We start from the raw sequence: 15,225 nt of genomic DNA, 5'->3' as shown, positions 1-15,225 counted from the left end.
ACTGAAAGTGGGGGAGTCACACGTATGAAGCTGTCCACCTGAAGACTTGGGAACAGTGATGTGAGAATTAAGAAGAGGGAGGAGGTAAGGCCACTGTTGTAATGAGTCTATGAGGGTCCCTAAGACCTCCCCCATCAGAATACCACCAACAGTCAAATTGATATATCAAAATCGAAGACTCCACTTTCCAAATAAGCAAATTCAGCTGAAAAGTTTGTAAGAAACCTGGTCTGATAGACATTTACTTTTCTTTTTTAAAAAAGAAAGATTTTATTTGTTTTGAGTTTTACAATTTTCCCCCATTCTTGCTTCCCTCCCCACCCCCTGAAGGCATTCTGTTACTGTTTACATTGGCTCCATAGACATTTACTTTTACAAAATACAAGAAAGTTTTCAAATGTGAACTTTGAAGTTCAAAGGTATAAACTGGTGAAAACAAATCTCACTTAAAGGGGTGAAATAAATGGAAAATGGAGCCATTTAAAAGACTAGATCAATTTGGGGAGAACCTAGAGAGAATTTGTGAAAAGAGAGGGTGCTGCCAAGGGCCTGGATCTCATGAAAGGAGCAACAAACAGCTGTTGGTGGTGGGCCACCATGTTGTTGACCTGAGCTTATTGTGACAGGTGCACCTGAGGGAAACCAGTGAGGACCTGGAATCCTTTCAGAGCACCGTGAAGGTCACAAAGCTAGGGCTGGAAATTAGAGGATACTGTCTACTGCACAAGAATATATGGGACAGGGTATGGTGAGACAGGAGATGCTCAGGAAAGAGTAACTTAAGTTGTATACATCACACATAGCAAAGGAGCCAATATTCAGAGGAACTCTAGTGAGGACTTTTATAATGCTTGTCATTGAAGACACATAAAAGCAGAAATGGTGAGGCCCAAGAAAGTCCATGAGCCTTGGATTAACATTGGTCAAGAGAGATAAGCAGCAAGAATGGTCCAAAGGAATAGACTAAAATTGACTGCTCCCCATCCCCCACCCAAGAAGTCCTAAGCTCACAAAATCTTAAGGTGGGAGGAGACTTTTGAGATCCCAATTCCATTTTCCCCAAATGAGGATCTTCAGGTACCAGGAGGCTCAAGTCATTCGCTGACCTTGAACTGGGATCATCGGATTCTGGGTCATTTGCTACAATGAATGGCTTTGAGGCCTACCAAGCACTTTATACAGTTCACCCTTACCATGAAAGGCAGGTCTATTATCTCCCTTTTATAGCTGAGGCAGCCAGTTTCCTTGACTCTCACCATGGGGTCACCTTTCTTTTCCACATCAGCTGCTTCATACTCTAACATTTCAAACATCTTGGATTTCACTGACATGTGTACACCCTTTGCCCCCATGTCTTCAAAGATGGTCTTTGAGGATCCTGTGGCCGCTCTGTGGTCACTCCAAACTCTGCTAGACCAGTCCTTTAACCTTGCTGAAGCCTGACATGGACCGACCCAGGGCACCATCTTGAAGAACAAGGGTACCTTCCACTTCAGGATGAGGAAACCTTTCGGGTGGGGGGGAGAACAGGCCTTTTCCTGGCTATTTGGCCAAGTCTGCCAATGCCTCCCTCTAAAATAGTCACTGGACAAAGAATAAAGAGGAGTCATCTGAACTGAATTAAGAAATTCCATAGCAGAACACTCACAAAGTTCACTCACATCCATGTTATATTGCTATATATCTTCTTAAAAATCCCACTGCTGCTCTCTGTCAGTCTAGGCCAAGGTCAGGCCTGGATAGAAAGAGCAGTTTGCACATGGTGCCCACCTAGTCTCTGTCTGTTGGAGACAAAGCCGCCCCACAATCTAGATAACAGCCTGGACTGAGGGGTTCGACTTCCTTGTAGGCAAAGGCTTCAATCATGGAAGAGGAGCAATTAGTGGGCAAAGCCTTACGCAAACCAAAGCAGTCCCTATTCTCCATGGCCCGATTCTCTTGGGGGCTCAGGGTCATGAGGTCCAGTCATTCTCTGTCTGCTCCCCCCCCACCCCCCGCTCCCATCAGGAGTCTTGGGGCAGGAGAGAGGAACATGTTTTCTTCCAATTTTGCCACAGGGAGAGTTTCCAGGCTTTGGCTGCTATTAAAACCCAGACAAGGGAAGGGAACATGAAAGAATGGGAAGTCAGCCCCAGGGCAGTCAGCTGCTGCTGAGTCAGAAGAAATGAGTAAAGACCAGGCAGAACCTGATCTGGGGAGACACTGCAGGCAACAAGGCCAAAGCCCAGTCCAAGGTGTCGGCAGGCAGCCTCAGAGCATGGAGGCCATTCCCTTTGGGAGGCTTCTGCTGCGCTTGTCAAGGGGATCCTGATGGTCACACCTGGAGGGAAGAGAACCGAGGTCCTTGGACACCTCATTGAAGACATTGGCTTCCACTCTCTGACAGCAACCAATTCTAGTTCCCAAAATGTTATAGTGAAAAACAGACACTCCCTCAATGGCCCTGGCAAACCACTTGGGTCCTTGGGCTTTCCCAGCCATGCAGCCAGGATGCTGGGGTCCCAGCAACACAGACGCAGATGTAGAAACACACACACGCACACACACACACACACAATCTTGGGACCAGCCCTCTCCTCTCATCTACGAAATGGCTAAAATGAGTTGAACACACCATCATGGAAGACCAGTTGCCTGGACCACGCCTGCCCCCCAGTGGACATGTGATGCAACAGTTGCCTCCTCCCGGGGCTCAGCCTCTCAGCCAGGACTTTCACCTTGGGGACCAAGGAGGAATGCTGGTAGCTCAGGTCACAGTTTCCTGGTGAAATGGTTCCTTTCTTCTGAGGCCTAGCTCTGGTTCTAATCCTTCCTCGGTTCTCCCTCCATTCCCCAGGCATCTCTCCCTTCTCTCATGAAGAGGCATTTTTCACAGTAGCATCATCATCATCATCATCATCATCATCATCATCATCATCATCATATTCTCTTTGCTAAACCAACTGTATCCGAGTTCTTTGGGAGGCAGAGAGCAGAGGTTAAAGGGCTGCAGGGCCTTTCAAGGCCAGGTCTGCCGACGCAGAGGCCCTCAGGAAATGTGTGGTCAAGGGGCCCACTATCAGGCACCCCCTTCAGCCCCTAACTTCCTGATGTGTTCTCCCCATGCCAGTCTTCTGTAGTGGGGATGAGCAGTGGCACTCCCACTCCCCCCCCCACCAAAAAACTCCCCCCCAGGGCAGGGACTGTTGCACCCTGGCATTGCTTAACAAGAAAACATTTTGTCAAACAGAAGTTCACCCTCAGCCACCTATTATATGAAACTACATAAAGGAGATGAGCACGGTTCTGTCCGAAGCTTAGCTTTCCCTAAGATCCCGTACTCTCCCCTCAGAGACATCCACCAATGGCCCAGATACTGGTCAGCTGGGCAGTGGAGTCAGAAAGCCCTCAGTCTGGCCTCAGGGTCAGGGGCAGCTTGGACACCACTAGAAGAAGGGCCCACCTGCCCTGGGCTACTTGCATCAGGGGATCCCTGCCACCAGTTTCCTGACAGACAACCATAAACTAACATTATCTGTGTTGTATTGCTCTGGGTTTTGTTCAGTCTTTCCCAATTCTATTTTCAGCTGCACTGGTCTCCTTAGGGGTTTTGTGGGCATGCTGTCCGAGTCTGACCCCTCCACACTAGCAGGATCCTGCCCATGCTGACTGACCGTCTGAGGCCCTCTGAAGGAGGCAGCACCAGGAGGCCGGCTTGGCTGGCAGACAGACACTCAAGAGGGAGGTGGGGCTTCCCACCAGCACTACATACTATCTCCCCATTTTCACCCCCACTCTTTGGCCTATATTTAGCTCTGGGGTCACCCTCCTTCTCTTCTCTACCAGATAAATGACACCTAGAAGGCAGCTAGGTGGCTCTGTGGATAAAGGCACCAGGCCTGGAGTCCTCCAAGTTCAAATCTGACCCCAGACACTTACTAGCTGGTGACCCTAGGTAAATCACTTTATCCCATTTGCCTCAGTTTCCTCATCTGTAAAATGAGCTGGTAGATGACAAGGCAAACCTCTCCAGTATCTTTGCCAAGAAAACCCCAAATGGGGTCATAAAGAGTCAAACAGGACTGAACAGACCACTAGAAGGCACATTGGATAGGAAGACCTGAATTCCAGTCCTGCCTTAAACACTTCCTTACTAACTAAGCATGACCCAGTGTGCCTGGGCAGGTCGGCTCACCTCTGCCAAGTGAGGAGCGTCTGAGCATCCCCTCCCAGAGTTCCAGTCTTGTGAGGATCAGATGAAGACGCAAACCTTAAAATGCTCATGATTCACCTCAGCTTCATGGCCGGCAAGGCTTCTTCACTTTCCCCACATTTAAAGCCTTCTTCCAAAGCTCTGCTCACCCTCAGTCCAGGGGTCCTGCCCCCAAAGTTTGGCCTGACTTGTTCTTGAGGAGGCTGCGTTGTCTCTGGCAGCAGTGTTCCCCCTTCCCTGTGGGGTATGAGCACTGCGTCAGAAGGAGCAGACCCCTTCCTCCTGGTTTCAAGACTCGATGAGCTTGCACTGGAAGACACCAGAGATGGGGGCTCTTTCAGGCTCGGTCGGGTCCCCTCCCACTCTCATCTCCTTTCAAAAGTCAGTGATGATGGCACTACACACAGTCTGACTGAGGAGGTCGGCCCTTGTCTGCTCCATCATCTTGGACTCCTCAAGGCTCTCTTGCCCTATTTATCTTGTGGAGAAAACAAACTTCTGAACTCCCTAAGCCTCCTCTGTAAAATTAGCTCGACCATCCCCTTGGGCTCTACATCCATGATCCTGGGACCTTGAACCTCTGGTCACTCCACACCACAGGTCCAAGTGCACCAGAAGACTTTGATGGGCTCAATATGGCATTGGTGTTGGCTCTCGACCCAGGCCTAAATCTCGGGGGCATTGCCCAGAGAGCCTCTAAGACCCTTCCAGCTCCCAATATATATCTCCTCTAATGCTCCTCCTCCTGCAGAGGGTCAGACTGGTGAAAGCAGATGAGAATATTGATCTGGGAGCCAAGAACACAAGGCTGAGTTTCATGTAAAGAGGCCTCAGGGAGCAGAACAAGGAACAAAAGTAGAAGCAGCAAAAATCCATTTCCAACTGAAACTCAGGACCAATGTTCAACCTGGGGAAAGGGAAGTGGGTCCCCCCTCCCAGGAAGTCTCCAAATCAGGATAGCTGATCCCTTTGCCAGAGGGAACTCTGATGTCCCTTCCAAGTTTGGGCTTCTGTCAAGGGACGTTCTCAACAGCCAGAATGGAGTCAGGGAAGTCCTGGATTCGAATCCTGACATCATTTGCAAGCTGTGTGTCTCCACATGGGTCCCTTACTATTTCTGAGTCTATTAAATGAAAATGAAACCCCCTAACATACATCTCCCAGGGTTGTGTCCCAGCCTCTTAAGAGGTGACCTTAAAAGCATCATATAAATGACTATTAACTTATGTTAATTATCATTAACTAGGATTATTAACTTACACTTATTAACTTATTATTAACCTTAACAGTTTCAAATGACTCAGGGTTTTCTGGACTCTCATTGCCATTTCTATCTGAGGTCAATAAAGGTCTGTGTTCACTGAAAATGGAATCTCGGATCCCAAGGTCCTCCCCTCTTTAGATTAAGTTTCCGTGACTGAACATTGTCAACTGATCATGAGAAAAACAGAGAAAACCAGTCCAGTGTGTCTACCTGCAAACTCACCAGCACTCAGGGTTACAAAGATCCAACGGTTTCTATAATACACGCTGCTTGTTTGAAGAGATTAGATGAAATGAGAGAAACTTTATGGGGAATATCAGGAAATATTAGTAAGAAGAAGTCCATGAACTAGACCATGAAGGACTAGAACGGACAATAGAAATGAGCTGGAAACTAAAATCTCTTTCTGAAACCCATTATTAGGAAGAGTTCTACAATGATGTCAGTAATTTCCAAAGAAACGTGAAGGGATGAAGATGGGGTTAGGATGATCCACCAACTTGATCAAGCTGAGCTTCCAAAGAAGAAATCCAAACCAAACCTTTAGATTTCCTATTTCAATTTTAGACTTGGCCTGCCCTGATGGCCTTTGATTTCACCAATCAATGTGCTCCAGAGATATCTACCAAGAGTGAAAGCAGAACACTCTGAGCATGGGAAAACTCTTACATAGAGATGTGCCTATTTGTGTAGAAACATAGATAGATAGATAGATAGATATTGGTATATACACACCCAAAAGTATTCTCTCTATAGATATAAAAGTGTCTACATGGGAGTATGGGCATTTATGTGTGTAGACATACAGATATATTTGGAAAGAAAGAAGCATTTATATAGTGTCTACTGTGTGCCTGGGCTCCTCACTTTACAATCATCTCATTTGGTCCTCACAAGAACTTGGAATGAGGAAACTTCTAGATGAGGAAACTAAGGCAAACAAAGATGTGGACTGACTTGCCTAGAGTCACACAGCTTGTCAGTGTAGTAAGTCAGCTTTCAATTCACTCTATCTTCAGCCATCTTCTACACTTTTAGATAGATAGCTAGATAGATAAACACACACACATATCTTTAATTTTAAGAACTGAAAGAAAAAAAATCTGAGAAAATCCTAAAGCTCTACTGAAATATCGAAAACTCCACTTTTTGAAATAGAGTTCTTCTGGAGAAGAAAACTACATTATTTTAGAGAAAAAAGGCCTAGATGTTTAGTTCCTTTGACCTAAGCCATGGTCTTATAATTTTTGAAGTCCCAGTTTTGGAGCCAACTTTTCAGCTACCCTTATAAATGCCAGTTACCTGCCCAGATTCCTTCAAATGAATCTCTTGGCTGCTTTGACACCTGCCTCAGCCATCTGACCTAGCTACATCTTTTCCTTAGCACACAGATAATGGAACTTGGGTATATACTTTGCCCCCTTTGCTCCTGTCACCCACTCCTGGGTCCAGTGCCACTGACCTTCCAGCTGCTTCTTGCCCAAGACCTTCCCTCTCCCAAGTCCAGGCATTCCCAGACCTGGGATGCTCTCCCTCTTCACTTCGACCTCCTGGCTTCCCAGGACTCCTCCTAGTCTCAGCTACAGGATGCCTTCCTGGCCTAAGGTAACCTCCCTGAAGTTGGCTTGGATGTGGCTCATTGGCATGTTGTCTTCCCGATTAGACAGGAAGGTCCTTGTAGGCCAGGACTACTTTTGTCCCCCAAACTCTGCACAATGGCCAATGGCTATGGAGTAAGTGTTGAATAGTTGCACTATGACAAAAACACAGGGGAAAGTTCTACCTGGGCGACTCTGATCCAGGAAGTTCCAAGCTCTCCTCAGATTCACCAACCATTGCCTTCTATCCCTTGGAAGGCATGACAGATGAGAACCCAGAAGGTCAAGGAGGCCCCTTGAACTAATGCATCCACTTTTTGCCCCACATAGCTCTCCACCACTTCTGGGTTAGAAGAGGAAAGAGCTTCTTGGGCCCATTGCCAACTCTTCAGAGCCTGCCATTATCCCTCATTCTTTTCATTAAATATTGGGAGAAAAAAAGCAAGACTCAATAACATTGTTCTTTTTAAAAATAAAAACTCAGTGAAAATCAAATGAAATGCAGAGGCCTGATCCCTGTTGGTCTCTCTGTACAGATCGAGTAGGCGTGGCTAGCCTGGCCTTTACTTAGGAAGAGGCCCTCTTTTCATCAAGTCATTCATGGAACCTGCCTCCAAATGCAGAAGGTAAAAATGGGTCATTAACTAGCTATCTGAGTTCCTGGAAGAGGCTTTTATCTGGGCTGTCCTGGGAGATGTGAAGCCCCCCATGAAGACAGAGGGAGGGAAAGGAGGGAGGGAAGGGAGAAAGAACCATTGTCAAAACAAAACCAAAAAATCTTACAAGAAGTTCCTGAGGCTGCTGCTGCTCCAGGAGCCTCAGGCCAGTGCCCAGATCACTGCCACCTGCCGGGGTGGAGAAGGCTGCTAGGAAGAGGGGAAGGAGACCTCAGCTGGCCAATGTGCTTCCTGGGAGAGGATGCCAGGAAGAGGAGGGGCAGTCACGGGTGCAGAAATGTGGAGGAAGAATGAGCAGGGAGAAGGCACCAAGTGCCAGGACCAGGGGCAGAGAGGAACAATGAAAAGAACCAGGAGTAATCCCCACTGGCACTGCCAGGGAGCAGAAAGGGTGGAGCCGCTACTGCCTGGGCTGCCCCAAATTAGAGGGGAATGGGGGGTCACAGGAAGAGGAGACCAGAGCCCCTGAATTTCCTTCAGCCAGCCTTGGCCCCTGGCCTGGCTCATCTCCCACCCTCTTGCCCTGGGGTGCAAAGAGGCAGAGACAAAAACCAAGGCTGCCTCTGAAGCAATGATCCCAATCGCTATTTAGATAGTACATGATACTTGGCAAAGCCTGGCAATGCATCTGAGAATTTTATAGATATTATCAGTTTTACAGGAGACCGAAGCTTGAAGAGGCATAGTCCTGGGGTGAGGGCAAGCGTGGGCCAGACCCCCCCCTCCGACTCCAGCCCAGTCATCTGTGCCTAGAAGCCAAGCCCCAAAGACTAGCAGGAAAAAGCTACCTGAACAAGAGGGAAGATCTCCACTTCGAGATTCCTTGAAACAATAGCCATAGGGGAGCCAGTAGCTATTCGATCCCAAGTCAGAGACTAGGGTCAGTCTTTCTCTTTCTCTCCTCAATCCCTCTCTCTCCCTCCTTCTCCTCTCTCTCCTTTTTCTGCTTTCTCTTTTCTTCCTCTCTTTTTTTCTCCTTTTCTCTCTCTCCCCCCTCTCATTTTTCTCCTCTTTCCTCACTCTCTGTGTCTCAATTTCTCTGTCTCACAAATATACACACAGAGGACAATACAGGACATGAAGGGGAAGGAATCTTATGTTACCTCCAAGTTATCTACCTTTTAAGATATTGAAGAAAAAGAAAAATTATTTCTCTAGAAACGGGGTGGGGGGGGGGACAGCTAGGCAGCACAGTGGATAGAACACTAGCCCTGGAGTCAGGAGGACCTGAGTTCAAATCTGGCCTCAGACACTTAATAATTACCTAGCTGTGAGGCTTTGGGCAAGCCACTTAACCCCATTGCCTTAAATAATATTTTTTCAAAAAAGCAACAAGGGGGAGGAAATAGCCATCTGAGAGATAATGAAACAAAGAAAAATTTCATGTTTTAAATCTTTCAATGTAAAGAAACAAAAAGAAAAATCTCTACAAAATTGAGCACTGAATCTGCACCAGAAGGAAAGAGAAAATATCAAAAAACAGAAGATTTTTTTAAATTTAATTTTTTAAAGTGACTAAGTTCTGATTCAGCAAATTTTTTTAAAACAAAAAACCAAGCTAAAACAAAAGCCAGCTCACTGAAGTGAGGCAATGGAACAGGAGGATGAATAGCTATGAAGGGCAAAGGCTAGAGGACTAAGGAGAAGAGCAAAGCTCCTGGATGATGGTGGTTTAGAGGAGAGATGAGCCCAGAATGCTGGAAAGCCAAGACAATTTGGAACCAAAGATTCAGGCTTGGGGGAGACCCCAAAAGGCCAGGCTGCCCCTGATTGTTCCCTCCACTAGCAGGTCTTTGCCTTGCTTCAGCAACCTAACCACAACTGTTTTCTAGCCACCATATCACACGCACTCTACAGTCTCCCCATCTTTCTCAGGAAGCTGGCTGCTGAGCCAGGTCTCCCCCCATTTTGTGCTTGGAAAGTTGGGTTTTGCATTTGTTCCTATAAGGTTCTTGTTGGCTTCAGTCTAATATTCTCATCTGTCAAGGTCCAAATCCTGACTCTGTCATCAATGAACCCTTCCTGCCTCGTGTCATCTGCAAAGGTGATCACGAAGTTGTTTATGCCTTTGTCCAAGGACTCACAGGACTGCTTGGGCACTTCCTCACTGGCCAAGCTGACCCTGAACCATGAGGGAATGATCACTCTTGGGGGCTGTCTCCCACCAGTCCTAAATCAATCTCCTTGAAGGTCTGCTGGAAGGTTCTACTCTGAGTCGCCTTGACCACCAGGAGGACACTAGCCTGTCCTGCTCTTCAGTCAAACTCTGTCCATCACAGGTCATCTGTCCCCAGGGACAGCCGGAGTGCAGTTGAGTTAGGGAGCAGACACTCCTTTCTTGTCTTGAGCACTAGCTACCATTGGCCATCTCAAAGATCATGCCCCATAGCAGAAGAAAAAAAAAGATGGCAAATCAGACATCTCTCTCTACAACTACCAGCTGCCTGTGGGCCTGGATAGCAGCGCTTCTGTGGTCCTCCTTTGGGATCTGATACTGTTCCAAAGCACCGACCTCCACCTTGGGGGCCCAGGATTCCTCCCACTCTGAGTTGACACTGAGTGACCTTGCCTCCACGTGGGTGGCCCCTCGTCTTCCTCCTGGGGCCTCACTCTCCTGACCCCTGGAACTTCCCATGCCACTGTTCTTAGCACACGCTGAATGGCTCTCTGGATGCACAACTCTGGTCATGTCTCACAAACATCTTCACCAGCTCCTTTGTGGCTAACAAGGGTGATCCTGACTCCCTCCACCCCCACTGACCCTTTGCCCTAGCTTCCAAAGACTCCCTCTTTTCTCCACCATTGAGCCTTTGCTCACATAGGTCAGGATGATAAAAGAATTACAAGAAGACATGGATAAGGAGAAAATGCCGCGCCTCTACTATCAACATATGTTGAGACTGAACTGAAGAAAGACAGTAAAAATGACAAAACTAAATTAATTTACTTTTTTAACATAATGAGATTTGATAAAAGCATAATGAAATTTATATGGAAAAACAAACAGGCCAGGATCACCTCAACTCTTTTGGTGCCAGAGCTTGTTATGTTGGAAAAATACATGTTTCCTGCAAGTCTGGTTTGCTATTTAGTTGTTTTTGGTTCATTTATAGGATGGTTAGGAAGAAGCTAACAACCTGCAACTGTAATGGATCACTTTGAAATTCGTCTTTGGCACAAAATATTCAGCCCTGGGATGAAAGGGAAAAAAATTTTCAGCACCAAAAGAGTTAAAGGGATTAATGTGAAAACTAAAAGGAAGAAGGAAGATTTGATCTGGCAGGCCTTGGATACTGGAGGGAAAGTGGAAAAATAAAATACTGTAATGTCCATCAACAAGCTAGCATCGAGTATCCCCCCCCAGTCTGTAGGGTCTTGAATTCAAAGCCATATACAATAAAAAACAAACAAACAAAAAACCTCACCTGGTTTGATTAACTTGTAAGTAATAAAGTGGGGGAAAATATTCAATAATAAATTTTGTTGGGAAAAACAGGACAGAAATGTGGCAAAAACATTTCACATCATACCCAAGACAGATTCTAGCTTGTTCACAAAGTGAAACTAAGGTGGGGAAACTTATTAAAATAACTAGGGGAAAAAAGGAATAGTATATTTACTTCATTGTACAGGACAGATAAATTTTTAATTACTAGAAGAAATGGTTAGGTAAAAATTTAATGTCCCAAATTGTTCTACTGATTTGCAATTCCTCCATCAATGTATTTATTAACCTGGTTTTCTCTAACCCTACCAATACTGAATTTTGTCTTTTTTTGCCAAGGTGATGGGTGGGTCATGGGACCTTTAAGCTGCTTTAATTTGTGTTTCTGTGTTTATTAGTGAGCTCCTCCCTCTCCCTCTCTGTCCCTTCCAGGAAACAAACCCCTTCAGCTAGCTCCTCTTTTACTTGTCTCTTGGCTTACCTGCTCCTGTGCTCACCCCTCCCTCCTCTGTCCCTGTGCTCCCCAGTCCCTTCCCTCATCTGCCCCCTCCTTCACCTGTCCCTTGTGCTCACCTATCCTCTCCCTGTCCCTGAGCTCATCGTACCTGTGCTCACCTGTCCCCTGTGTTCACCTGTCCCGTGCTCACCTGGATCTGGACTTCCTATGCTGCTCATCATCTCTCTCCCTGGAAGGTCCTTCAAGGTTGTTTCTAAGCTTTCTACCTAGTTGTTAAATTGTTGCACAGGAAGTGACTTCTAAGTCTGGAAAGTGCACCCTGGGAATTGTAGTTTTTTTTTAAAGATCATTCACAAGGAGGGAGAAGAATAAAAGACAAATGACCCCCCAGGGAGCCCAGGGGTGCAGAAGGGCCCTCCAAATGGGGGCCCTGGCCTGAGTGGGGCCCGAGCCAGCCTGCCTTCTGCTCTGTGATAGATTCTCTCTTTCCTCCCACCTATCCCTACCTGGTCAGTTCCCTGAGCTGGGCCCGATGGCGCAAAGGAGAAGAGGTGAGATCTTGCTGCAGGCCTTTGCAGAAGTTGAGGGAGCGACTGCCTAGCTTTTCAGCATTTCTCCTAGCAGGGATCGGTGTTTCTCTTCTTCCTCTTTTTTTTTGTCCTTTTAAAATTTACTTATATGTGTTCATGATCAAGTATTATATGATCAAATGTCTTAACATTTATATTTTGGAAATATTTGGAAATCTTAAAAAAAAACTACATCGCTGCCCCTGCTTCTTTTTCTCTGGCAAGGGACGCGTGGGAAAATAGAGGCAATCTACAAACAAAAGATTCCAGTAAAACATACACATTTGAAAGCATTTCCTGGTTGGTAATGAGAGCCCAAGCCTTAGCCACTAAATGACTGGCAATTTTGTATTGAACAAGCAGACAGGCCCCAAACTGTCCCTCCCCCCAAGTGACATCACCAAATGATGTTTTCAGTTGGATCAGGCAGAAAACAGTGAACTTGGCCTCCCCTCCATGCTCTTCCTTTGACCATGGCTCTCAGGTGACATGAGAGCTGAGGGCGGGGTGGAGGGATATCCATCCACACTGCAAGTTCCCCAGATCGTAGATTTTCAAAGATGCACCTCCTCCAGGGAATCTGATTTCATCCTCTCATTTTACAGCTGGGGGGACCATGGCGGGGGAGAAGAGGAATGGCAGGGGAAATGTCTGAACTGAGCTCCCCCATCTATGCAGGGTTGGGGCTTTTGCCAAGAGTTTCTTTGGGGTCTTTCCATCACCCAAGAAAACAAGAAGAAATCTTCAGGAAAATGAAAACATTCCTTCCCGGATAGAATCTCTTCTCTACAACCTCTTGCCCAATTGCCATAAACAAGTTTATTCTAGCCTGAAAAAGCCAGAGGCTTGAACCTCTCCCTTACCCTCCCACCTGAACATTCTTTTTCTCACCATTCACTGCCTGCCTCCTAGAGCAAATATCCCAGGGCCTCACAGGAGTCCTGCCAGGCTAGCAGAAGCCCTGGAAGGGTCTACATGTAGAAAAGAGGCTGCTATGGATTGTTTGTTTCCTAATAGCTTGTCTAACCAAGGACAAAGAAGTCTGTCACCAGCAGGTGATAAATTCTTGGGCGTGGCAACCCTGCACCACAGAAAACACCCAATCCCAATGGTGCTCAGGTCACCTCTGCAGTGATGGGGGCAGAACGGGCAGGAGAGCAGGTGGGGCGCTAAGAATTAATCCTAACACTAACTCCATTCTCCATATGAAGTCCTCTACTGCCCAGTGAGTCAACCTACCATTGAAGAAATGGAATTGTATTAATATCATAAATAAAACTAGAAACTAGAACTGCAGCTGAGCTGAAGGGGGTTTGGGGGATTCCTGATTCTGCTTTGAGAAGTGGTTACAAGTCAAGGAGTCAAGGTTCCAAAACACCCAGAAAAGATGAGTGGCACTAACTCCATGTCAGGAGACCCTTGATCATCTCTCATTTTGGGACTGCTGATCAGAATGAGGATGAAGATCCTACTCATGGCCAACCTTCCTCACTTTCCTGCACTTCTAGCTCCATCACTCCCTCTGCCTTGCCTTGACCTCTTCCTAAATTTGGAAGGCATTGGCAATCTTCCCAGTCATCATATTGAAACCTTGGCAACATCCTTGACTCCCAACCCAATCGGTCACCAATGCTTGACATCTTCTCCAACCACAGAGTCACAAACCCAACCCAGGTCCTAAGCCCTCATCTCCCAGGCCAGTGTTTTTAATTGAGTGTTTTCTTGATGGACTTCTTCTCAGAAGTACTGCTTCCACCTCCCAATGATTTGCCTCTTCAAAACCGCTAACTACATAAGCCAATGCACTGTCAATGAAGGACTCCCTGTAGTTCCCATTGCTCAGTACACAGCTTCCCCCATTAGTCTTTTGATGCCTTTCCTTTCCATCACTGCCATCATCACCTGTATCATTCTCTGTTCCCCTCAGTCTGAAGGTCTCAGTTTCACCAAGGCTTCTCTCACTCCCTGAACTCTTCCCTAGTTGTCACTCCTCTAAGGGCAGCCAATCACATTCACATACCACACTTTGTCCAGTCATTCCCACACTAAGGGGTGCCCACTTTTTCTAGCTCACATGCTATGGTCCACATGTCTGCACATCTGTGACCTTTCCCATTGTCTTTGATCCCCTTCAGGGCCATATCTGGGCAGGGTATCACAAGCCCAAGGTTAACTTGGTCACTTTTTACTTGTTGTCTTCCCCTTCCTCTCTCACTTTCTTCATAACCATTTTTTTTTTTGGCTTCTGACCTAATCATTCAAGGGGAACTGCTCTCTCCCAAGTGATAGTCTTCTCCGTCTGCTCCCTATCATGCTCAGGACTCACATCCTATGTGGTACTCCAATCCCTTCACAACTCAGCCTCTCCAACCTGGCACTAGCCTCCACAATGCTTTCCCCCCCCATCATTGCAGCTCCTTCACAGACTGAGTCCCAGGCCTAGAAGACCTTATCTCTGTCTCTCAGCTTCACTGGCGTCCTTCAATTTCCCAGTAAAATCTTACCATCTCCAAGCAGCTTTTCCTGATCTCCCTTAAAGCTAATGCCCTCGGGCGGCTAGGTGGCATAGTGGATAAAGCACTGGCCTTGGAATCAGGAGGACCTGGGTTCAAATCTGGTCTCAGACACTTAATAATTACCTAGCTGTGTGGCCTTGGGCAAGCCACTTAACCCCATTTGCCTTGCAAAAACCTAAAAAAAAAAAAAAAAAAAAGCTAATGCCTTCAAGCCTGGAAGGATTTGCATGAACTGATGCTGAGCTAGATGAGCAGAACCAGAAGACTATTGTCCACCCTAACAGCAACATGGGAGTGATGGTCAACCTTAATGGCCTTGCTCATTCCATCAGTGCAACAATCAGGGACAATTCTGGGGGATCTGTGATGGAGAATCCCATCTGTATCCAGAGAAAGAATTGTGGAGTTTGAACAAAGACCAAAGACTGTTACCTTTAATTTAGGAAAAAAAAATCCATTATCTTATTCTGTAATTTTGTGATCTCTTATACTTTATTTTTCTTTCTT

The 15,225-nt window shown here is 46.5% G+C and overlaps 1 protein-coding gene across 5 annotated transcripts in view; it reads right to left on the bottom strand.

The window, feature by feature from the left end:
• THAP4 (THAP domain containing 4) overlaps positions 1 to 15,225 on the bottom strand; it is a 48,818-nt gene that overhangs the window by 14,531 nt on the left and 19,062 nt on the right. The window contains exon 1 of one of the 5 annotated variants that reach the window (XM_074190684.1): positions 12,140 to 12,336. The exons of 2 other annotated variants lie outside the window; for them this stretch is intronic. Coding sequence is in view for 1 of the 3 variants with exons in the window: in XM_074190681.1 (XP_074046782.1) it covers positions 11,824 to 11,854 (31 nt within the window). In the remaining 2 variants the exon portion in view is untranslated. Of the gene's footprint in view, positions 1 to 7,837; positions 7,933 to 11,823; positions 11,931 to 12,139; positions 12,337 to 15,225 lie in introns of those variants that run through there. 2 more of the 5 variants (XM_074190681.1, XM_074190682.1) reach the window with 2 other exon arrangements.

This window comes from Macrotis lagotis, chromosome 6 (assembly GCF_037893015.1).
Source record: "Macrotis lagotis isolate mMagLag1 chromosome 6, bilby.v1.9.chrom.fasta, whole genome shotgun sequence".
Lineage (NCBI taxonomy): Eukaryota > Metazoa > Chordata > Mammalia > Peramelemorphia > Peramelidae > Macrotis > Macrotis lagotis.
Note: the sequence above shows the minus strand (reverse complement) of the source record. Positions and strands in the feature narration are given on the sequence as shown.